This window comes from Helianthus annuus, chromosome 13 (genome assembly GCF_002127325.2).
Source record: "Helianthus annuus cultivar XRQ/B chromosome 13, HanXRQr2.0-SUNRISE, whole genome shotgun sequence".
In the NCBI taxonomy this organism is placed as follows: domain Eukaryota; kingdom Viridiplantae; phylum Streptophyta; class Magnoliopsida; order Asterales; family Asteraceae; genus Helianthus; species Helianthus annuus.
Genome location: NC_035445.2, coordinates 162,819,409 through 162,845,030, shown reverse-complemented (window position 1 = coordinate 162,845,030; position 25,622 = coordinate 162,819,409). Strand labels below are relative to the sequence as shown.

At 33.9% G+C, this 25,622-nt stretch overlaps 2 protein-coding genes and 1 long non-coding RNA gene across 3 annotated transcripts; 1 reads left to right on the top strand and 2 right to left on the bottom strand.

The window, feature by feature from the left end:
* Positions 1-6,920: 6,920 nt before the first annotated feature.
* LOC110902210 (ATP-dependent DNA helicase PIF1-like) lies at positions 6,921-7,979 on the bottom strand. Its single transcript, XM_022148923.1, has one exon. The coding sequence runs from the start codon at positions 7,977-7,979 to the stop codon at positions 6,921-6,923; it is 1,059 nt and encodes a 352-aa protein (XP_022004615.1).
* A 72-nt stretch (positions 7,980-8,051) lies between these two features.
* On the bottom strand, positions 8,052-8,888 carry LOC110902209. Its single transcript, XM_022148922.1, has one exon. The coding sequence runs from the start codon at positions 8,886-8,888 to the stop codon at positions 8,052-8,054; it is 837 nt and encodes a 278-aa protein (XP_022004614.1).
* A 12,924-nt stretch (positions 8,889-21,812) lies between these two features.
* Positions 21,813-24,428, top strand: LOC110900123. The gene is made up of 3 exons (XR_002570785.2): positions 21,813-22,146; positions 23,010-23,095; positions 24,145-24,428. It is a non-coding gene; the product is annotated as an uncharacterized LOC110900123 (long non-coding RNA).
* The last annotated feature ends 1,194 nt before the right edge of the window (positions 24,429-25,622 follow it).

Below are 25,622 nucleotides of genomic sequence, written 5' to 3'. Positions count from 1 at the left end.
AACAGGAGCTTTACCAACAGGAGCTTTGCTAGCTGACCCCTTGCTCCATTCACGATCCAAATACTTCGACTTTATGCGGTTTTCAGCGAGTTGACCAGATAGCCGCATAGCTGCTTCAAGAGTTTCTGGCCTACTACCATCCATCGTGTCTTTGATAACGGCAGGCAAGCCACTTGAGACAATTGATCGAGCTCAGTCTTAGAATGCATTTCGAACATACATTTGTAAATATTGGGTGTAATGTCAAGTGTTGTAATATGTGGATTCTAAATTTGATATTTATAAGTATAAATTCTTTTTGATGGTTATACATAGTCCTTATCGTTTATCAAAATTTTGGATTTGATCCCTAACTTTTTAAAAGTACACGGACGGTCCTAGTGGTTTGCACTTTGTAACACACTTATTCCTCAACTCAGCCAAAAGTCACATGAATGGTCCCCGTGGTTTGCATTTTACAACACAATTAGTTCCTAATTTGGACCTGCTGAAACCTTTGACATGTTGGCTAGAGACTATATGCGTTACAAAGTGCAAACCACATGGACCATTTATGTACTGTTGAAAAACAAATAATCAAATCCAAAATTTTAGTAAATCACAAGGATCACCCGTCTACTTTACTCTTTTATTAATTGGCGTTAGCTAGTTTTTGAATCTGGTCTAGCAGGTCTGATAAGTTTGACCAGTAAACCCAGTAAGACACACAGTTTAACCACTTGCCCCATTACAAAAACCTGCCCCAATTATACCAATTAAGAGAAAGACAAATTACTAATATAATTTATTCCTAGAAGGCAATGAACCTGACCTTATAGACTAAATGTATTATGTATGCATGTATAATAGATTTATTTTAACATGCATGTATTGGAGCCTTATGTTCCAATAACTATCCTCGTAATTAATACTTTGTCGTGTATTTAACAAACAATTATCTTTTTATGTATCACAAATCTTTGAACGGAATTAATATTTTCTATATCAAATGCCATCTCCTTTCCTATATATACCCACAATGAGAATACGTTTACATATCAGCTTTCACTATGAGTCTTTTACTAAAACTTAATTTTTGTGTTTTCTTTGTGTTCCATGTTTTTGGTATTTTGAACGCCCACAACACCCCACCTTCGAGCAAATGGCTTGAACCATATAGAATTACAATTACTAATAGAGAAGTTCCACAAGTTGTGGTGGGATGTGACGATCGTGGAGCTGAGGTGATTCACCCTGGGGAGTCTGTTTCTTGGAAATTCCGTATGGACTTCTACGGAGCAAACAAATATAATTGTCGTTTCTATTGGTTTGATGGTAACAACAGCGTTACTCCTCGTGAAGAAACCACGTTTCCAGTTTTCGACGATGAAATCAGTAAATTATGTGGTAGGAGTTTGTTTAGCATGAATAGATGCTATTGGAGCATCACCAGGATTGGTTTTTATTTTTCCAAAATCGATGCCGGTTGGCCCAATGATGCTTGGCGTATTATGCATACATGGAGGTTTGGATGATAGTTTAGCTATTATCCTCCATTTTTCATTGTATTAGAAATTCATCAAGCATACATGGAGGTTTGGATGATAGTTTAGCTATTATCCTCCATTTTTCATTGTATTAGAAATTCATCAATCAATTTTGTTCTGATTATTAGCATCTACTATCAAAAGTTCCCTTATAATAATTGTTATAGTTGTCAAAGTATGAGAATTATTGTTATCCGTATTATTCTGTTGAGTTATAAATTCCTTAGGCTTAGACGAATCACATCCCACCTTCTACATACTCTTCATCTCTACTTTTTAGAGAAGAATATTTCTAACATCACTAGTTCTCATTCTCTGTAATAGAGAACAAATTAGAGAAAACAAAAGCGAACCTCTATACTTAGAGGCTCAAATCCAAGCATCTATAATTTATTGTAAGTCTATGAAAAAGAGAAACAAATAATAAAATAAGTGTTTGTGAGTAAGATAAAAATATTTATAAAGAACGAGAAATGTGATTTTTATTTTAAAAAAAATAAACAAATTTTAGAGAAAAGTCATCATCATCATCATCATACTCAGTAAATCCCACCAATAGCAAAGCTAATCTAGGGTCTGAGGAGGGTAAGATGTATACAATCTTACCTTTACCCCACAGGATTAGAAAGGCTGCTAGTGAGACTCCCGTCTCCAAAATTTTAGAGAAAAATATGTTTTGTAAGAAACAAGAAACATGGAAGCTTTCAATGAAAACAATGCTGAAAGAGGGAAAAATCAAATAATAATCCAAGTTTTTTAGTTTATATATATATATATATATATATATATATATATATATATATATATATATATATATATTTTAATAGCCAACGGAACCTTCATTAATAGAAATACGAAAACAAAAACAAAACATAGTTCCCAGCCAGGAGCTGGACATTAAACAGTAGAAAACAACTCGAAAAAGGAAAACGAAAAACAAACAAACCAAACCCGTACTAAAAATTTACATTAAAATCCCACCATCCCCGCCTCGATATCGTACAATATTTTGATCTCTGCTTCATTCCCCGAAAAGAGGCCTCCTTTATGTCTTCCACTACCGTTTGGACCACACCTTGTCTTCCTTTGAAAACCCGTTCATTTCTTGTCTTCCACAATATCCACATCGTTTGAATTGCTACAGCATGTATCGCTTTCCTTACATTCCGACTTCTTTGTGTCTCGGACATCTCCATCAACAGCTCCGCAATGTTCCACTCCGTGCTGACCATCGGGATTTTTAACCATGTAGTAATCGCCTCCCAGACTCTTTTAGCGAAACTACAACCGACGAGTATGTGACCTTCAGTTTCATCCGCTGCCCCACATATTTTACAGGTTACGTCAGGTTACGTCAGGTAGGTTCATGCCTCTTCCTCTTAGTGCCACTGCCGAAGGGACTTACCAAAAGAAAACTTACCAAAAAACTTAGCGAACCGTTGCAATGAAAGCATGATGTAACCAAGCTTCAGGTGATTTGAAGCCCTAGAAAACAAACTAATAACATTCTTACCTTATTACACAAAGTTCATAATAATAAGAATATATAAGCAAACCCTAGAAAAAAATGAGCCGGTCGTCGTGGTCGTACAACTTTTCGATGTCTTTGGAGTCGTCGGAAGCATTGAGGTTGTTACGCCAGTAGGTGGTGGCGTCGCTGGGTACGGTGGTGTCATCATGGCAGTGGCATGTCATTCAAACCCACCGCCAAACAAAGTGGTTGCTCCTCTCACTGAAACCCTAGTCTCGATACGAATCGTACTTCAACATATCGCATTAACACTACTAGAGGTCACCATGATTCCATCTATTTGCGTTAAACTCCGACGCCAATATGCAGTGTGGCAAAAACAAAAAGGGGAAGCACTGGCCAAGGTCTTGACTACGACGCGCCGCCGTCATGGTCACTTGTTTTATCTCTCGGCCGCCGCTCTCTATCTATCTATCTATATGTGTGTGTATATGTTTGGGGTCAAATGAGGGGGTGGTGTCGCGTTGTAAAAAAAGAGTCATACCAGATTCAAACCGGAGCCAGATAGGAGAAAACGCAACAGATTTACCACTACACCAGAGCGACAATCATGTTAGGACTCCAATCCAAAACCTATATATGCAATACCATAATGATATGTATGGGAGCCAGTGGTGTTCTGTTCTGACATTTGGCCAAAACACTTAATATAAAATATGTAGGGCTGCAAACGAACCGAACGAACACGAACAAGGCTATGTTCATGTTCGTTTGTTAAGACATATATGTGTTCGCGAACCGTTCACGAACACTTATCGAACGAGATTTCATGTTCGTGTTCGTTTGTTAAGGAAATGAACTTGTTTGTGTTTGTTTGTTAATTTTAGGCAGCGAACGTTGACGAACACAAAGGAGCACAAACTAATGTTCATGAACACAAATGGAAACAAACAGACACAAACAATCGTTCATGAATAGAATATATAATACATCTGACACTTATTATATATTTAATTTGTCAGAATTTTGAAGTACTTAAATAAATATAAAAACTAAAAACACCAATGACCTATCGAACACAAACGAACACATACCGCTGTTCATGTATGTTCATTTAACTAAACAAACGGAATTTCTTGTTCGTGTTTGTTTGTTTTATAAACGAACGAACACAAACGAACTTCCCGCAGAACGGCTCACGAATTGTTCGCCGAACATTAGATTCGTTTACAGCCCTAAAAATATGTATATTATTATAATATTAAAAATAATATTCATTATATTCTATTATTAATGTATATATAATATGTAGATAGAGATGAAGAATGAGATGTGAAAGCACTCATAGTAGGAGAACTATATCTTTCTCCGTCTCTAAAATTTATCCCTCAAATTATTATTATTATTATTATTATTATTATTATTATTATTATTATTATTATTATTATTATTGAAGAAGTTGTTAGCTGATGTGAAAATTATATTGACATATAGGTGACTCATAAACATAATCTTATCCAACCATGTGAAATGTGATGTCATCTCAGTAATTAATACATATTTTAGATGAAAAATCTAAATTAATTGTAATCGTCATGACTTCTATATTTTTTTAATTAATTATATTTTTTGAGGTTACTTCCTTATTTTATAATTAAAATTAAATTAAATTGAATAATAAATAGAATTAATTTTTATGAAGTCATACGAGTTTAATATTTTTGTTCTGTGTAAATTTACTAGAAGTCTATAATTAATTGAGTTCGATTTGAAACAGTTCATGAGATCCAATCGTGATTAATAAATACAAAATTGCGGTAAGATGTGGATTTAACCGCATTAATACACCATGAGTTCCAACTACAATTGATTTCTCAAACAACTTTGGAAGTGTCTAAAGGGTTGAAAATATGATCGCTTATTATTTTCTCTTCAAAGACAATTGAAAAAAAAAATATATATATTCGTACGCTCAAATCTCCTTAAAAAAACTCTCCCCATCCCTCCGCAACTTGGAGAATCAGTTCTAGTTTAAAAAAAATCGTAACATGAGCCCCTAAATTTTGGGCTCCACAATTCATTCTTAAAGTTATATTTTGTTATTGTTTTAGTTTAAAATATTATATAGGATATCACTCAAGTTCTTATACATTATATATATATATATATATATATATATATATATATATATATATATATAGGACAAAGATCCGTTAGGAACCACCTCTTATTGCGAGAACCGCGAGAACCAGTGTGAACACAAACAGTAATTCCTAAAAAAATCTAAAAAACACCCAAAAAATTTTTTTTTTATTTTTTTACTATTTTTTTTGAAAAAATCGCTATATTTTGTTAATAAAAAAAATTAAAAAAAAATTTCAAAAAAAAAAAAAAATTTCGAGTAACAGTTATCCATGCACATGTGCATATGTGTCGTTTCTTTGTCAAATTCCGTAATTCATTACAAATAATAGTCAATTGCACTTTCATTTACACTACTACGTGTAATACACTATCTTTTACATTACCAATGTTAGAAATGCACATGTGCATCTATATGTATCAACAGGAAATAAGGTGTTTTGGTACACTACTTTCTCTTTCATCTATCATTCCATCCATAATACACAAGCATGCATATGTGCATTTCTGTCATTTCTTTGACAAATTCCGTAATTCATTACATATATTAGACAATTGCACTTTCATTTACACTACCATATGTAATACACTACTTTTTACATTACCAATATTAGAAATGCACATGTGCATTATATGTATCAACATGAAATAAGGTGTTTTGGTACACCACTTTGAATACACTTTCCCTTTCATCTATCATACCATCCATAATACACTACCATTACCTCCTACCATCCATAATACAATACCATTACCTCCTACCATCCATAATACAATACCATTAACAATATTTTCACTTTATTACATGTATGTAAACACCATTTATACCATCCAATCAACATATTACATAAAAAATTGACAACTATAACCAAACCATCAACCACTAGATATAACTAACCAAAAAACATGTATATGGGTCTACTTCTCCATTCAAAATAACAAACTTTTTGTTCCAAAACACGTTATATCATGGTTATACCTAATTATGCACATGTGCATTTTGAATATTGGTAATGTAAAAAGTAGTGTATTACTAATGGTATTGTAAATTAAAATGCAATTGTCTATTCCTGATAATGTATTACCGAATTTGTTGAAGTAATGATACATATGCACATGTGCATGGATAACTGTTACTCGAAAAAAAAAAGTTTTTTTTTTTTTTTTTTTTTTTATGGAACGAAATATAGCGATTTTTGGTTAAAAAATATTAAAAAAAATAAAAAAAAATTTTTGAGTGCTTTTTTGATTTTTTTTAGATTTTATTTTGTGTTCACATTGGTTCTCGCGGTTCTCGCAATAAGGGTGGTTCTCGCATGAACCTTACCCTATATATATATATATACTAGTCACTTACCCGCGCGATGCGGCGGGAGTGGCAATTTACAATAGGATACTCGTTTACCATTAGTTTATCCGTTGTCTCGTGATATATCGTATAGTACTTAAGTTAGTTTTCTTATTCGTGATCTTCTACAAGAATAGTACAAAACAAGGAAGTAGATGTAATTAAAAACAAGAAGAGTTCAAAACAGTCAAGTAGCTGGACAAAACAATAAAAACAAAATGCGGGGAGTCTCTTGTATCTCTTCATGTTTTACCAATACATCCGTTCGCTTATGACTTTCTTGTATCTTCTCCTGTCCTGTACCAGATTTCGACACATAAAAAAATGTTACACGCTTACAGGTGCTTTAAAATAGTAATTAAAAAGTAATTTCTGGAAGCAAATAAGGCACAAAATCACTAACTTACCTTCGTTTTGATACGGATGCGATTAATTAATCACGCAACACTTCCTGGTAGTCAACATTTGATGTGTAAACTCCGCGTTGTTTGAATTCTTTGGCGAGATGTACCAACACCTTCGTACTTTGTCTTGAAATCCCTCTTGATAACGCGACATAAAGTTGTCCATGTGAAAATACAGAATCCGGTAGATAAATACCAACATTCGGAATTGTTTGACCTTGAGCTTTATTAATCGTCATGGAAAAGCTAAGTCGAATTGGAAATTGTTTTCTTTTCAGCTTGAATGGGAACATGTCATCTTCAGAAAGGGTTAGAGGGATTCTTGGCAAAAAAACTCTTTTTTCGGCATGTTGACCGACTGCAATTTCCGCATCAATAACATTTCGCATGAAACCCTTACATATCAACCGCGTGCCATTACACAGGCCATGTGATGGATCGATATTACGTAACAATATTATTGGACATCCAATTTTTAAACGAAGCTTATGAGGCGGCAAACCACTAACATTTAGCGAATTTAAGAACTCGACCGGATAGAAGTTGCGCTGATCGTCTTCAGCTTCATCAAAACTGTAATAAACTTTTTCCTCCCCTTGAAAAATTTCAATCATTTGATTATTAATCTCGTCAACACTATCATTTTTAGTGGACAATATTGCTCTAGAGATTATATAATCTGAAGAATATACATTATCTTCAATTGATGGAAAGATGGCATGGATCAATTCTTTTATAGCGTTTTCTCTGTTGTTGCACTGAATTGTCATGTCATCGGGTATGCGGATATAGTTTCCTTCGATTGGTTCTTCAGTTCCATCGCTGACTCTTAAAAGAAATTTAGAAAACCATGGATCTTTTAGCGCTCTCATATTTATGGTCAACCGCATCTTCTTAGTCAAAGACCAAAGAGGTGACATTCGTACGCTGGAGTCTACAATCTGTGCTCGAGTGCCACGTTTAATAACCGGCAACACTTGTCTGAAGTCACCTCCCATAACCATTATCTTTCCACCAAATGGGAGACTAACACCTATAATGTCTTGGAATGTACGATCGACTGCCTCTATCGCCTGTCGTTTAGCCATCGACGCTTCATCCCATATGATTATTTTGGCATACCGAATCAGTTTAGCGGCCCCACTCTGTTTTTTGATATTTCACATTGAATTATTTTCAAGATTAAGAGGAATCTTGAATCTCGAGTGAGCCGTTCTACCTCCTGGCATATTATTAGCCGCTGCACCTGATGAAGCTGTTGCGAGGGCAATAAGACCACGTGACCGAATTTCAGTTAGCAAGGCAATGTTCAAAAATGTTTTTCCAGTTCCACCTGGACCATCAATAAAGAACACGCCTGGAAGATCATTATCAACATGCATCATGATCTCATCAAACACGTTTTTTTGGTCCGAATTAAGTGAATCTTTGGCACTCAAGTGTTCAGGTTCCAAAACAATCCCATACTCTTCTTGTAACTCACGATAACCTGCATCTTGTAAGTTAACATTGTCTGTTATCTTAGGAAGGTCGAACTCATTGAAATTTTTACCCATGGATTGTACCAAGACACTAATTTCGGTAAGAACCATATTTTGAACTTGTTCTATACTTTGACAGTGTAACCGATGATCTTCAGACAATGAATCAAAGTGGTCATTCCATAACTTTCGAATATCTCCAGGTTGGCAAAAAATCATTATGGTCGCAAATAACCTTCTAAGAGCATTGGGAAACTGAAACGTAGAGGCTTCTTCGAGACATTGTGATAGATATTCATCGTCTTCTATTAAGCCTAACTCAAGAGCTGCTTTTCGAAATGTCGCACACTGTTGACCATTAACTGTGCAAAGATGTTCAAAAGAAGTAGGCCCTCTGACATTTGACAAAAGTAGGCGTAAGTAGTACCTTTCTCCTTCGGCTGGATTAGCGGAAACGATACGACCGCTTTTGAAATTCAATGACATAGACGTATGCCTTAACTTCCCCGAGGACATGTTTCTTGAAGAGTTGATCCTTAAGATCTTCTAATTTAGCCCGGAACACTCTTGAAACAAGGTCTGGACGATCTGTAGCAGTTTGACCAACATGTAAGTTATCACATATCTCAGGCCAGTTTGGAATCCTTGAAAATTATACTAATCTTCATTATGTTATGTTTTTTAACATGTTAGACATTTAGATAACTGGTGTTATGGCTCTAGAGGTAAACAAATTTTCCTTTAATTGGGTTTATTTGTGCTATGTTTTCCCATATAGTACCTTCATTCACCATAATTCAATAGCTTGAGACTTTTTTCATCACAGGTGCAAAGTTAATTCTCAAAAGCATTTGAGAAGGGAATTCATGAATCCAACTCTGTATCATCTGATAGTTATATTTGTTGCTGATTTCATAAATCCAAGGAGAACGGACATCTATTCACACACCTTGACACTAGACTACAAAAGCCCGTTGGTACTGCTCATTGACTCTTAGGATAGTGAAACCAAACATTAGACAATCTTGTTATATGTTAGTCTGTGAAGCAGAGGTGGTGGAGAGTGTCATTACTCAAATACTGCTCATTGACATCATATTTTATATTGTAGATTTTGTGTTTTATATTTCAAAAAGTTGTAGAATATGATATATGCTAAATGAAATTCATACATATAAGATATGGTTAATGTATTTATATTAAAAACATTCTTTTAAGAATATTAAATATTATGGTTAATCTTATACTTTTAATGTTTATTTGGATAAATATTTCGTGAAAAATAAGTTGATATATAAAGTATCATCTAATACATGTGTTTCTGAGTAAATGATAATGATGAACATCTAGCCTCACAATTATATCATTTCATGGGTTAGGAAATTAATAAGTGTTCATTTCAACACGTAATATATATTAGTTTAAAAAAAGAAAGAAATAAATTATTAAATAAATAATATAAAGATATTGATGGGAATAAGATGCCGAGAGTGAGAGTTAAGTTATAAAGATATAACATTTTTGTTAAATTACAGGGCGGTAGATACAGAGTTTAATGTGATTTATCTAATTTGTTAAAAGATACACATGATTGAAGGTAGGCTTAGATATATTTTCTTTTTATAAAGCAAATCCACCCTAAATAATACCCAAATAAGCACAAAAAAGAAAATAAAAATTTAGAGAAAAAAGTGGTAACATGTTGACCTGGTAATTACACATTATTAAAACACTAAATAATAGTTTAGTTATTTTAGAGAGACAAAAAAAGTTTGAATGATTTAATTAAAACAGTTCACAAAGTTGATTACATTTCTGTGATATTTTCCCAAAAAGATATAACAAGATAAAACAGTTCACAGGATTTTAACCCTTTCAATTAAATAAAAAACAAAGAGGTAGTTAAACAATACATCTGGATTCAACAACAAACACTAATGAATAAAAAAAAACAAAGAGGCAGTTAAATAATACAGATCCAAAAACCACAGTTAAAAGTTACAAAAAAACCAAGAAATTTAGAAGAACTTACAACAATGCAAGAGGCAGAATTTTGTTACAGACGACAAAAAATGTGAAACCTTGATGTGAGAGCCGAGAAACAACGCAAGATCCAGATGCAAAGAGTCAATATATTCTGAAATCGAAGTATAATAGAAGTTGTTAGGTTGATGTTTTGAAGATTTAATTGATGCAAGATTTAAAAGTAGGATTTAGTTCAACTGAGATAAACTTACAATTTGAAAGTTTAATTCGACTCAGTTGAGTGTTTGTAGAGTGTTGAGCTTGATGAAGTATTTGTAGAGACTGAAGCAAGCAAGCATGCTCTCTTTCAGACAACAGTAGATGTAAAAGCACTAAGTCAGTTGAGTGTAGTTGAGGGTTTGTAGAGTGTTGAGCTTCATGAAGTACTTACAGAGACTGAAGCAAGCAAGAGAGAACAGTAAACTCTGTTCTTTTACAGCTGTAGATGTAAAGAAGTACAAGGTAAGTAGTAAACAAAACAAAAAGGACAAAAGTCAAACAAAATATCCTGACATTACTTTGTTTCTGAAAAAGTTGAGATATACTAAAAGATATTTCTATACTAAAGACAATATGAAAAAAGTCTTTGGATTATAACTTGAAGTTGGATTCTAACTAAAACATTTGGGAAATTCATATCAGGATCAGACTTAAATATAAATTTAATCTTATTGGTTAATATAAATTTAAGCATTATTTTAATAATAAATTTATAAAAAATGACGCTTCAAAAATTGTCAATTGGGAAATTCATATCAGGATCAGACTTCAAATATTGTTTGGCTCTATTCAAAACTGGAAATTAATGTGAAATTTATAGGTTCGAAGTCGTTTTAAAAGCCGAACTTGGAATTCAATTCATATAAACACAGTTCTTTTTATTTTCTTAACCAACACAACATATAACTTTTATATGATAAACAGACCTTTTAAAAAGCCCACAGACGCTATATCTTGATAACATTCGCAGACATATCTTGATCCTCAGACGCAAATCCTGAACCAAAATAAACAAATACTTTATAAAGTTTCACACTTGCACAATCGAATCGAATTCTTGAAACCGTTTAACCGAACTTACTCTTGAGATTAGCAAACAGATTCTCGTTAACGAATCTTGACGTCTCCGGTCCACCATGTCCCTCATAGACAACATTCAAATAAATATAAATATTAATAAAAAATTTAAATAACATTCAAATAATTTTTTCAACAACTAAACCAGTAACACTAGTTTGGACTTATCCAACTAAAAAACATTTTTAATGAACTCCCTAACAATCACAGACAAAACATCCAAACCAGTAACCAAAAAAAATAAACCACAGTCAAATAAACCCTAGTAAATAAACAAAAAATTTAAACAAAAAAAATAAACCCTGGTTAATAAACAAAAAATTTAAACAAAAAAAATAAACCCTCGTTAACCACAGTCAAATTCTATAAATTTAAACAAAAAATAAGAAATCTTGTAAATAAACCGTAGACTTGTAATTTTAACCGAGAAATCTACTTACAAAGAACAGATGCACTACAAATAACCCATAGATCTTGCCAGATCTTCCACCCACAAGCACCATCGTTGACGAACCCACAACCAAAAGGAAGATATGAAACATTACCCATTGAAGATTCAAATAACAAAAAAATAAATAAGATATGAAACGAAATTTTTTGATGCGCTTGTAAGTAAACATGCTGACATGTCAGTAGAGATCCAAAAAAAGCAAATAAAAGAAAAAAATCAAGTAGTTACCACTTACCAGCTTTTTGTAAACCCTCAGATAAGCCACCACAACCAGCAAAAATATTCAACGTGGCTAGACGATTATGTGACTCTTCACTGTAATACACCTGGAAATCCAATTAAAAATTATCATCAAAACACATTCAAGTGAACTAATGTAGGGTAAAAATTAACATCAAAATTATCATTAAAAATTTCCTCTATTTGCACATGAAGTTGAAGGGTAAATTATTTACCGTAAATATGTACATCATCCTCGTTATAAACAAATGTAGAGATTTTGGCCAGAGATTGTACGATTAAAGCTGAATGGCTTAACATGACCCCCTTTGGCTACCCAGTAGTCCCTAAAAGCGAAATACGTTAAATCGGTTTGTACATGTGAGACATAATGAAAACCATTATCCAAAACCGAGTAGTCGAGTACCTGAAGTGAAGCACACTATGGCTATTCCACTGCGATTTGAAGTGTACTTGAATGAATGGGGTCTCGGAGAAGGCCTTTTAAGCATACTGGTGGTTGTAACTATAAAAAAGATAACATGATATAAGTATATAGGTATCTAAAGTTTTTTTATGGGCAGAATTCGTATAATATTGTCTAGTGACATACTGTTTTCTGTGGAGCTGTATCCTTTATTTGTATCCATGAGTACATGCCATGTTAGAGAAGGAATAGAATGAATGTCGAAATCTGAATGCCAATTTGGCGTATATTCATTATCGGTAACCAACATGATTGGTTTCACATCTTGCATTGCTAATAAAGCTTCCTCCAAGCTCTAACATGTGAGATAGGTATTGATTTAGGCAAAATTATACAGAAAAGACTAAACAAAAGGAAACCAGTTGATGTGTTTTAGTCATTAAATAAAACAAGTCATGGAGTCTGATTAATTTTACTTACCCATCTGTAGTTAAGGGCTGCAGCTATTGCCCCAACATATGTGATGGCCAATAACCACTCCAAATATAGATCACTAAATGACTAAAACAATTATAATTATATAAGCATTTACACAGGACTTGTTCAATAAATTAAAATAATAATATATAATACCGATTATGAATAGTAACATTATTATATATCATTATTGTTTTTTTAACACAAATTCTACATATTAACACCTGGTTATGTCAAACTGAATACAATTATTATATATCATTATTATTAGAATGGACAGGTGAAACTACCTGCTTGAGAGATCCCTTATCGGGATCATAAAGCCGTTCACAGAAAAACACATGATCAACTATGTAAGTGCTGTCCAAAGATGAAAGGTCATTCTTCCTTCTAACTTCACACTTTCCTCTATTGCTGACACTGAAAACTTATGTGTCTCTTCACTGTAATACACCTGGAAATCCAATTAAAAATTATCATCAAAACACATTCAAGTGAACTAACATTATAAGTGCATTTAAACCCTACCTCTTGAATGTCAGACCGGATACGCTTTGTCTGCAGAATCATGGTCAACCCATTTTGAAGTCTTGGGAGATTCGATCTGCAACAACTGAAAAACGACAAACGCTTGACTTCAAATATTGTTTGGCTCTATTCAAAACTGGAAATTAATGTGAAATTTATAGGTTCGAAGTCGTTTTAAAAGACTTGTTACATTATTAGACATAGAATGGACAGGTGAAACTACCTGCTTGAGAGATCCCTTATCGGGATCATAAAGCCGTTCACAGAAAAACACATGATCAACTATGTAAGTGCTGTCCAAAGAGGAAAGGTCATTCTTCCTTCTAACTTCACACTTTCCTCTATTGCTGACACTGAAAACTTATGTGTCTCTTCACTGTAATACACCTGGAAATCCAATTAAAAATTATCATCAAAACACATTCAAGTGAACTAATATTATAAGTGCATTTAAACCCTACCTCTTGAATGTCAGACCGGTTACGCTTTGTCTGCAGAATCAGGGTCAACCCATTTTGAAGTCTTGAGATTAGCAAACAGATTCTCGTTAACGAATCTTGACGTCTCCGGTCCACCATGTCCCTCATAGACAACATTCAAATAAATATAAATATTAATAAAAAAAATTTTCAACAACTAAGCCAGTAACCCTAGTTTGGACTTATCCAACTAAAAAATATTTTTAATGAACTCCCTAACAATCACAGACAAAATATCCAAACCAGTAACCAAAAAAATTAAACCACAGTCAAATAAACCCTAGTAAATAAACAAAAAATTTAAACAAAAAAAATAAACCCTGGTTAATAAACAAAAAAAAATAAACCCTCGTTAACCACAGTCAAATTCTATAAATTTAAACAAAAAATCAAGAACAGATCTACTTACAAAGAACAGATCTACTACAAAAAACAGATCTACTACAAAGAACAGATCTACTACAAAAAATTTAAACAAAAAAAATAAACCCTCGTTAACCCTCGTTAACCACAGTCAAATTCGTTAACCGAGAACAGATCTACTACAAAGAACAGATCTACTACAAATAACAGATCTACTACAAAGAACAGATCTACTACAAAGAACAGATCTACTACAAATAACCCTCGTTAACCCTCGTTAACCACAGTCAAATTCGTTAACCGAGAACAGATCTACTACAAAGAACAGATCTACTACAAATAACAGATCTACCACAAGCACCATAGTTGACGAACCCACAACCAAAAGAAAGATCTGAAACATTACCCATTAAAGATTCAAATAACAAAAAAATAAATAAGATATGGTAACAATAAAGGTACCCTACAGTCAAACCAGAAGATCTGGTGTCGGATCTACTGAAATAGTGTCGGATCTCTTGAGATAGTGTTGGATCTTGTAAAGCCACCGGGAAAGAAGCCATAGAAATCGATGTTGTGTCAGATCTGGTGTCGGATCTGGTGTCGGATCTGATGTCGTCAACGATGGAGGAGTCGTGGAGGAGCGGTGGAGGAGCGGTGGAGGAGCGGTGGATGAAATGAAGGTTAGGGTTAGGGTTTGTAGAGAAACGGGGAGTGTCTGGATGGATGAAACGAAATTGTGGATAGATAGATTGAATGAAACTTTATATAGGATCCATTAAACTAAAAACGGGTCAAGTTAACCATTACATGATCCGCGTGGGTACCAGGTGGAAAACAAGTTTTCAACACTTATGCTTAACAGGTTTGTACATTGGGCTTTAAAGAGTTGTAAAGTGGCAAAAGACCATTCTATCCTTCCTATATGCTTTATAAAGTAGTATAGATATATATATATATATATATATATATATATATATATATATATATATATATATATATATATATATATATATATATATGGAGCCGCTAAAATGAAAACTACCTCCAGTTGTAAGAACCATGAGAACCAGTCTCAACCAATCAGATTTTGCCAACAATAAGGGTATATTGGTCATTTACCCCATATGTCAAATCTATCCTCTCTCTCCACATTTATTATAACATGTCAGATTCCCTTTTTTATTTCTTTCATTTTATCTCTCCCCATCCCCATTTTAAACACATCTTCTCCACTGAGATGACAATTATAATATGATTTCATCCATTGATATGTTTCGAAAATATAAAAGGGATTTCTCATTGATGTTGGTGGCAATTATAAAAGCTTTCCTCCATTGATATGTTTCGAAAATAAAAAGGGATTTGCCACGTCTTCCGATCTCCGACGCCTCCACCGCCACCACCACCGCCTCTGCCACCGCCACCGCCACCGCCTCCGCCACTGATACATCGTCTCCATTCCAGATCTGTTAGTGGATCTGTCCAGTTAGCATATCTCTACTCGTCTCCATTCCAGATCTGTTAGTGGATCAGATAGTTTTTCTTTAAATCTTCCTTTTCTTTTTGTTTTTCCGATGATTAATGGGGTCGAAGACGATGATGTTAATGAAGATGGCAACCGGCGCCGGAGTTACCAGTGACAGCCGTGGTGGTTGTGTTGTTCACGGCGGTGCGTGGTGGCGCGTGGTTTGAGTTTGAGCAGTGACAGCCGTGGTGGTTGTCTTGTTCACGGCGGCGGTAACAGGCAGTGGAAGGTGGTTCAAGCTTCAGTTTGGTAGATGTTCAGGCTCGGGATTATGTTTGGCTCAACCGGATCAAGTTCTGTCGACTATGTGGGTTTGATGGTTTGATTTTTTGGTTGGGTTTCTTTGATTTTTTTGTCTGTGTTCTTGTTTTTCTGGAAATTTTGATCAGTGGACTTTTGTGGGTTTGATATGTTGGATGTGGGCGGCGATGATGAAAAAAACGCCGATTTTCATGACGATGGCGGGGCAAGGACGGCGGAGGGTAGGTTTTTTAAACCTGCAACCCCTCTTTTGCAGCCTTTTTTGATTTATCCGTTAATCTGAGCCAAACCCCGTTTTTTTTTCGAGATAGACTTTTGTTTTGATGTACTTGGTTTTTAATTCCCCCCTCCCCCTAGTCGATGATGATAACGATATATCTGAGACATCTCCCTAGTTTGCGATTTCTGGGTGCGTTCGTTTTTGCGTAAAAAAAAATTTGTAAAAAAAAAATTAAACCGTAAACTCTTTTAACCTAAAACGTAAAAACGTGAAGTGTAAAACATAAAAAGTTTTACGTAAAATGTAAAACGTAAAAAGGTTAACGTAAACTTTTAAACGTAAAATGTAAACTTTTTAACGTTAAAAGGTTTACGCAACACGTAAAAAGTTTTTTGGCGATCGTAAAACGTAAAAAAGGTTTACCTAAAACGTAAAAACGCAAAAAGTTTACATAAAATGTAAAAAATGTTACGTAAAAAAACGAGTAAAACACGGCGTTAAAAACGTAAATTACGTTAACGTAAAAACGGCGCGTTGAAAAAACGGCGTTAATAAACGGCGCGTAAAAAACGGCGTTAAAAAATTGGCGCGTAAAAATCGGCGTTAAAAAACGGCGCATAAAAAACGGGGTTAAAAAATTGACACGTAAAGAACGGCGTTAAAAAATTGGCGCGTAAAAAACGGAGTTAAAAAGTTTGCGTGTAAAAAACGGGGCGTTGAAAAAACGGCGCGTAAAACACCGGCGTTAAAAAAATGGCGCGTAAAAAACAACGACGCTTGAAAAACCCCGGCGTGTCAAAAAACGTAAAACTTAAAAAGTTTAACGTAAAACTTGAATTGTAAAAAGTATAAAAAAACCTTATAAAGTTGTAATCAAATGTTTAAGCGTCGTTAAAAAAAACGGCGTTAAAAAAACGGGCAACAAAAAATGGGCGTTAAAAACGGCGCGTGGTAAAAAACAGTGCGTGGAAAAAAACGGCGTTTAAAAAAACGGCCAAAAAACGGTGCGTTAAAAAAACGACGTTAACAAAACGGGCAAAAAGTTTTACGTAAAACGTAAAAAGTTTTACGTAAAACGTAAAAAGTTTTACGTAAAACGTAAAAACTTTTACGTAAAAGTAAAAAGTTTAAATTTTTAACGCAAAACGTAAAAAGTGTACAAAAAAGGGCGCGTTATAAAAAGTGAAAAAAATGCGCGTTTAAAACGGCGTGTAAAAAAACGGCGCGTTAAAAAACGTGGAGAAACGGCGCGTTTTAAAAAAACGACGCTTGAAAAAACGGCGCGTAAAAACGCGTAAATAAACGGCGCGATAAAAAACTTCGGAAAAACGGCGCGTTAAAAAACTTCAAAAAAACGGCGCATTAAAAAACTTCGAAAAACGGCGCGTTAAAACGGCGTGTAAAAAGCGTGTAAAAAATTTGGTGCGATAAAAAACGTGAAAAAAACGGCGCGTTTAAAAAAACGGCGCTTGAAAAAAACGGCGCGTAAAAACGCGTAAAAAACGGCGCGTTTAAAACCTTCGGAAAAACGGCGCGTAAAAAACGTGTAAAAAATGGTGCGTTAAAAAAACGCCGATTGAGAAAAACGACGCCTTAAAAAAACGGCGCGTAAAAACGGCGGGTAAAAAACGGCGCGTAAAAAACGGCGTTAAAAAACGGCGCGTTAAAAAAACGCCGATTGAGAAAAACGACACCTTAAAAAACGGCGCGTTAAAAAATTGCCGATTAAGAAAAACGACGCCTTAAAAAAACGGGGCGTTAAAACGGCGCGTAAAAAACGGCGCGTGAAAAACGGCGCGTGAAAAACGGCGCGTTAAAAAACGGCGTTAAAAAACGGCGCGTTAAAACGGCGCGTTACGCTTGAAAAACGGCGCGTAAAAAAACGGCGCGTTAAAAAACGGCGTTAAAAACGGCGCGTCAAAAAAACGTAAAAAGTTCAACACAAAACTTAAATTGTAAAAAGTATAAAAATCTTTTAAAAAAATCTGAATTTAAAAATGTTTTTAATAAAGAAATTATGTTTAAAAAATAAAAGTAATTAATGAATAGGACAAAAAAGGTAATTTAAAATTAATATATATAAAAAGATAAAATAGAGTTATTTTACTTAAATACCCTTTTGGATTATAATATTAAAAACATAATAAGACAAAAATCTTTTAATATTAATATTAACTACTTTTAATCACATCCATCCATCTAGTTGATCTAAGGGCCATAAAGTGGTTCTCATGGTTTTTACAAATAGAGTTGGTTTTTCATTTTAGCGATCCCCTATATATATATATATAGAGAGAGAGAGAAAGGTTAACGTACAAAACTGCTTAACGTACGTTAACGTACGCGACAAAAAACAACATGCGTGATTAAGTTTATAACGTGCGTGATTATATATTTGATCAAAATCCCATGCGTGATTACACACATGTATGCGTGATTATATCCAAGTTGCTGAAAACGTGATTAGGTTTTATCAGTTTTGTACGTGCGTGATTTTCATATTAACGTGCGTAAATTTGTCGCGTACGTTAACGTACGTTAAGCCGTGAAGTACATTATACTTATTCTATATATATATATATATATAGGACAAAGATCCGTTAGGAACCACCCTTTATTGCGAGAACCGCGAGAACCAGTGTGAACACAAACAGTAATAGCTAAAAAAATCTAAAAAATACCCAAAAATTTTTTTTTTTATTTTTTTACTATTTTTTATATAAAAATCGCTACTTTTAGTATCCAAAAAAAAAAATTTTTTTTTTTTTAAAAAAAAAAAATTTTTTTTTTTTTGGCTACAAAAAGTAGCGATTTGAACATAAAAAATAGTAAAAAAATAAAAAAAAAAATTTTAGATTTTTTTTTGATTTTTTTAGATTTTTTAGGTTTTTTGGGGGTTTAGTTTTTAGCATTTTAGCTTGGGGGGGGTGGGGGGGTGGGGGGGGGGTTTAGGTTTTTGGGGGTGGGGGAGGGGGGTTTAGGTTTTTTTGGGGGGGGGGTGGGGTGGGGGGGGGGGTTAGGTTTTTGGGGGGGGGGGGGTGGGGGGTTTAGGTTTTTGGGGGGTGGGGGGTGGGGGTTAGGTTTTTTGAGGGTTTTAGTTTTTAGCATTTAGCTTGGAGGGGGGGGGGTTAGGTTTTTTTGGGGGGGGGGGGTTAGGTTTTTTTTGGGGGGGGGGGTGGGGGGTTTAGGTTTTTGGGGGGTGGGGGGGTGGGGGTTAGGTTTTTTTAGGGTTTTTTTAGGTTTTTTTAGCTATTTTAGCTTGTGTTCACATTGGTTCTCGCGGTTCTCGCAATAAAGGTGGTTCTCGCATGAACCTTACCCTATATATATATATATATATAAAATAGTTAATCTTGTTATTGAAAGAAAAAGAAAAAAATAATAAAAACCGAATATAGAGATATGAATGGAGAACGAGATGTAGGAGATTTTTTGAAAGTGAATTATATTTAAAAAAAAATATAATTTTTAGTTAAATTGCAGGGTCGGAGATAGTCCCCTACTGTTAATGCTCTGGGTGTTCTTATGGATTTGATAAAAAGCTTAAATGGTGGCACCTTGGGTTTTAGTGGAGGTCCGATTTAGTTTTCTTATTACAGTTCCGCTGCGTTTAGGATTCATAAAATATTTAAACATATTGAAGCTCTGTGAATTATATTTAAACATCTTTGTACCGAGTATAATAACATATCTAGTTGCAACAAGTGGATATAGGATTCATAACGAATCCAAACCACAAAAAAAAATGTTTTGTTCTTCTTGTTTTTATTTTTGGTTCTTTGTGTTTTATTCGTTTCGGCTTTGTGTGCAGGTTCCGCTGCGTTGAAACTTAACATATTGAAGCTTGTAAAAAACATTAAGGATTATAAAATAGAGAAGACAAAATCGATTTGGTGCGATAGATGGACAAATTTCACTTTCTTTCTATATATACTAGTGATATTTTCTCCGCGCTTCGCGGCAAAAATTCGATCGGTTTCTATTTGATTCGTTACGGTATTGACACTCGCTATAGTTATCGAAAAAACATATAGCGATTGAAAAAAATAAAAACAAATATTGGTACCGATGTTTTTCAATTGATATCGGTTTAGTTGATTGGCGTTCTATGCTTATTTTTTAAACATTGTCGTACCAAATTCACACCGACTGAGTTGTTCGGTATCGTTATTTATTTTTATATTTTATATTTTATTTTGCTTTCGATAAGCTAACATATCACCGCTACCATAACGTACCAAACCGAACAACATCGGTACATAACCAAACGAACATCATCGATTCGGTACCGATATTTATTTTTACTGACTTTTACGAACTTTTATTTCGATAAATTGACATCACATAGCTTGCGTACCGGACATAAAAACATTTGTACTGATACCTGTATATATTTTATGGTTTTCCCTTTCAATTTTTTCATTTATACAACTCTGTCTATAATGATAAGTAAACATTGGTACCAGTACCGTGACAATTTAAAAAGAACGATACCGTTCGAACAGTATCGGGAACAGTATCGGTGTCGGTACCTGTATTTGTTTTTATCATTTTCAGTCGATGTAAAACATGTATTGACTTCTATACCGAGTGCATGAATCGTACCAGTACTGTAATGAACAAAACCAATACCAAATTGATTGCTAAATAAAATCCTACCAATACCATAAAGAATTATTAGTTACTTTTTGATTCGTTACGGTATAGGCACTCACTATAGTTATCCAAAGAAAAAACATATAGCGATTGAAAAAAAAAATAAAAACGAATATCGGTACCGATGTTTTTCAATTGATATCGGTTTAGTTGGTTGGCGTTCTATACTTATTTTTTAAACATTGTCGTACGAAATTGACACCGACTGATTTGTTCGGTACCGATATTTATTTTTATATTTTATTTTGCTTTCGATAAGCTAACATCACATCGCTACCATACCGTACCAAACCGAACAACATCGGTACATAACCAAACGAACAACATCGATTCGGTACCGATATTTATTTTTACTGACTTTTATTTTGATAAATTGACATCACATAGCTTGCGTACCGTACATAAAATCATTTGTACTAATACCTGTATACATTTTATGGTTTTCCCTTTCAATTTTTTCATTTATACAACTCTGTCTATAATGATAAATAACCATTGGTACCAGTACCGTGACAATTTAAACAGAACGATACCGTTCGAACAATATCGGCGTCGGTACCTGTATTTGTTTTTATCATTTTCGGTCGATGTAAAACATGTATTGACTTCTATACCGAGTGCATGAATCGTACCAGTACTGTAATGAACAAAACCAATACCAAATTATATAATACTCTAATTTACAACAATTCCTTGCAACAGAGGTTGTACATTTTGCTTCCAATTTTGTACGGTTGTTTTGAGAAAACCCTCTGCTGCTGGGCTGTTTGTGTTTTGCTTCTCTATCATCACTTCACCCTCATCACCACTCAGACACCACCCCTTCACCCCACATCAGCCAAAACACTCGTCCCTTCCCTTCCTCCTCAACGATCTCTTGTCTGCCATACAAAACACCGGCGATGGAGAGAGAGAACCGTGTTTGAAGAGACAGGCGCCGCGAGAGTAGATATAGAAAGAGGGAGCCAGTGATCAACGATTAAGAAGGTCACAACGGTGGTTCTGTGTTTTGGCGATGGCGGTATTAAGGTTCAAGCGACACTCCGGCTACCCCTTTTACACTGTAAGTTTGACTTTTTTTGAAGGTTGAAGGACATTCTTCGTAATACAACTCCAACTCCGTTTAGATCCTTAACTCCGCACATTCATCTCCACACATTTGCATTAGGCCTTTTTTCTATCCATAACCCTAACTATGTTAGATATTATTCTGATTTGGTTAACATTTAAAAAAATTGGAAATTAATTATTTAAATAAAAGTCTCATTAACGCAATAATGTGCTTGAAGCTGTATATTATTGATTGGAAATTTGGAATCAATTTCACAGAATCATTTTTTTCATGTAGGCTGCATATTTATTTCATATGCATTTAAATTAATTGGGTTGGTATTGAAGAAATTATAAAATGGTGTTAAGTTGTCTTTGATTGGGCTGCCAAGAGAAACCAAAACACAATAAATTAGGCAGTGTTTTGGACGGCAAAAGGTATTCGAACTTCGAAGGCAGCAGCCGTTGGCTGCTGTGGTGTGAATCGAGTACGAGACGGAAAAGATTAAAACTATTTATTTGTTTTTTGTTTTCGTTGTAGGATCGGTATAAGCGCTATGTCTATGAGACGGAAAAGATTAAAACTATTTATTTATTTTTCGTTTTCGGTGGCTGTTGTGCTGTGAATCGAGTACGAGACGGAAAAGATTAAAACTATTTATTTATCGTGTTTAACCGAGTTACAAAGCTACTTATATTACAATGTTTCCAAAAATTGGTAATGTAGGAAACTAAGTGCTGCAAGTAGCATATGATATTTCCTTGATATGGCAGTAACTGTTGTTTTGAATTGATATTATTGAGGCATATGATATTTCCTTGAGATATGCCTCTCGCTTTAGATTATAACATTGTTCCTTCTACTTGATGTTCTAGATACCTTAACAAATTGAGCCGTTCTTCTATGCTTTTTGGAGGTGTTTAATCGTGTTTTCATCTCGCCTTTGTGCTCGACTACTCATGTAAGTTTTCGATTTTTTTTCGTTTTCATAATTATGCAGTTTTACATTTTGGTCGCTGTACACCAACTGTTTGGTTTTATTTCTCAGAAACTGATACAAAAGATTTAAGTGTTCCGAGGTTTAATTTGTGATTTGAGTTATGATTTTTCCGTTTTTGTATATGTCATTTAGTTCTAAATTTTGGTATAACATCAATTGCAGGTTTATTCCCGATTTGCAATACTATATAAGCTTAAGTTATTACATGAGGTTATTGGGTTTTTACTTGGTTGAGATAGATTTGAGTTTACTTTTGATGATCTTGAGCTTTAAATGTTTTAGTGTAAACCCACTTAGAGCGTGACACACTTTCCGTTATCTTATTTATATATAAATAGCGAATGTAAGTTATGATTAGAAAAACAATACTACTACAGTAGTTGATGAATGTTGCTGATGATAGCATATCATGCTGCTGTAGTTAGTCAGATGTAGCAAGTCTTGACTTATAAAAGTGGGCAATACAAAACAAAGCAAAAGTCACTTTCACAGTCATCTCGGGTTTACCGGCCAAGAGTTGATCTCTACTACTAAGAAATCCATGCCCGACAGGTTACAATTTTCTTTTCTAGCTTACCTTTCATTAAAACCACTTTCACATGTTTTTATTTGTAGCATTTGCTTTGCAACTTGGACTAGAAATGAGGGTTTTTTTTGTATTTTTCTTGCTCAGTAATTTGGTATGTTTTTGGATACTGGATTGGGTACGAGTCGCTATAAAGATGAGATGCTATCAATATAACACAAGGGTTTTCGCTTTTCACGTAACCAGTGCAAATTCTGTAATTGTAATCTACTGGGCTGCTCATTCTGCTGAGGGTTACTGGGAAATATTTGATAATGTTTTGTTATTTAATTTTCATGTTTAGCGGAAGGTAAACATAGTTATCACATATGTTTGCTGGAAGATTGAACAATATGGTGAAGGGTCCTCGCGTTTTTAGTTGTAAGTATGTGAAAATTGTGTAACTTTTACTAATTTGTTATAACCAGGTTTGATTCTGTTTCAGTTGGGCAACTAGAAAAGCCGCAGGACGAGGACGACTGGCTCAACGATGCTAACGACTCAACGATGCTAGCGGCATGAATCCTCTACGACTTTCGAAGATTTCCATAAATAAGTGTGTAGGCACACTAATGTTAGTCACGCAACTTGCAACCAAAACATTTGTATAAAACCTAGATACTAACTTTTTGCTCTATGTGATTAACCATATCGATGTAACTTGATGATAACTAGCTGGATGTAAATATAAATCTAGCCCCCGCCGCATCGCGGCGGGTTACATTTCTAGTTGATTGCTAAATAAAATCTTACCAATATAATAAAGAATTATTAGTTACTTTTTGATTCGTTACGGTATCGGCACTCGCTATAGTTATCCAAAGAAAACACATATAGCGATTGAAAAAAATAAAAAATGAATATCGGTACCGATGTTTTTCAATTGATATCGGTTTAGTTGGTTGGCGTTCTATGCTTATTTTTTAAACATTGTCGTACCAAATTGACACCGATTGAGTTGTTCGGTACCGTTATTTATTTTTATATTTTATTTTGCTTTCGATAAGCTAACATCACATCACTACCATACCGTACCAAACCGAATAACATCGGTACATAACCAAACGAACAACATCAATTTGGTACCGATATTTATTTTTACTGACTTTTATTTCGATAAATTGACATCATATAGCTTGCGTACCATACATAAAAACATTTGTACTGATACCTGTATACATTTTATGGTTTTCCCTTTCAATTTTTTCATTTATACAACTCTGTCTATAATGATAAATAAACATTGGTACCAGTATCGTGACAATTTAAACAGAACGATACCGTTCGAACAATATCGGTGTCGTACCTGTATTTGTTTTATCATTTTCGGTCGATGTAAAACATGTATTGACTTCTATACCGAGTACATGAATCGTACCAGTAATGTAATGAACAAAACCAATACCAAATTGATTGCTAAATAAAATCCTACCAATACCACAAAAAGTTCTTAGTTACTTACTAAAAAATCAAACAAAAACAAATAAAATATTAAAAAATGAAAATACTTAAAATATTACAATTACTCTTCATCATAATTATGTATAATGTCAAGAAGAAAAAGTTTAAATACAAATACTTATTCAACTTTTAATAAAAACCTATAAGAATAAAAGTTGATAAAAATACAACTATTTAATAGTATTAATAAAATAATATCAATAATTAATTTAATATAATATACTAAACATTTATCCTTATTATTGATAGTAACTATCAAATGTTCATCACCTAATATAAGAAAAAAAATCAAAATACCATTAAATATTCATCCCTTAATACGATAATAAAAAAATTTCAAAACATGTTAATATATATAATTACTCTTCATCATAATTATGTATAATGTCAAGAAGAAAAAGTTTAAATACAAATAGTTATTCAACTTTTAATAAAAACCTATAAGAATAAAAGTTGATAAAA

Excerpts from the sequence above, each read along its gene's own strand:
- LOC110902210 (XM_022148923.1), bottom strand. The coding sequence starts at position 7,979 with ATGGCTAAACGACAGGCGATAGAGGCAGTCGATCGTACATTCCAAGAC.
- LOC110902209 (XM_022148922.1), bottom strand. The coding sequence starts at position 8,888 with ATGTCCTCGGGGAAGTTAAGGCATACGTCTATGTCATTGAATTTCAAA.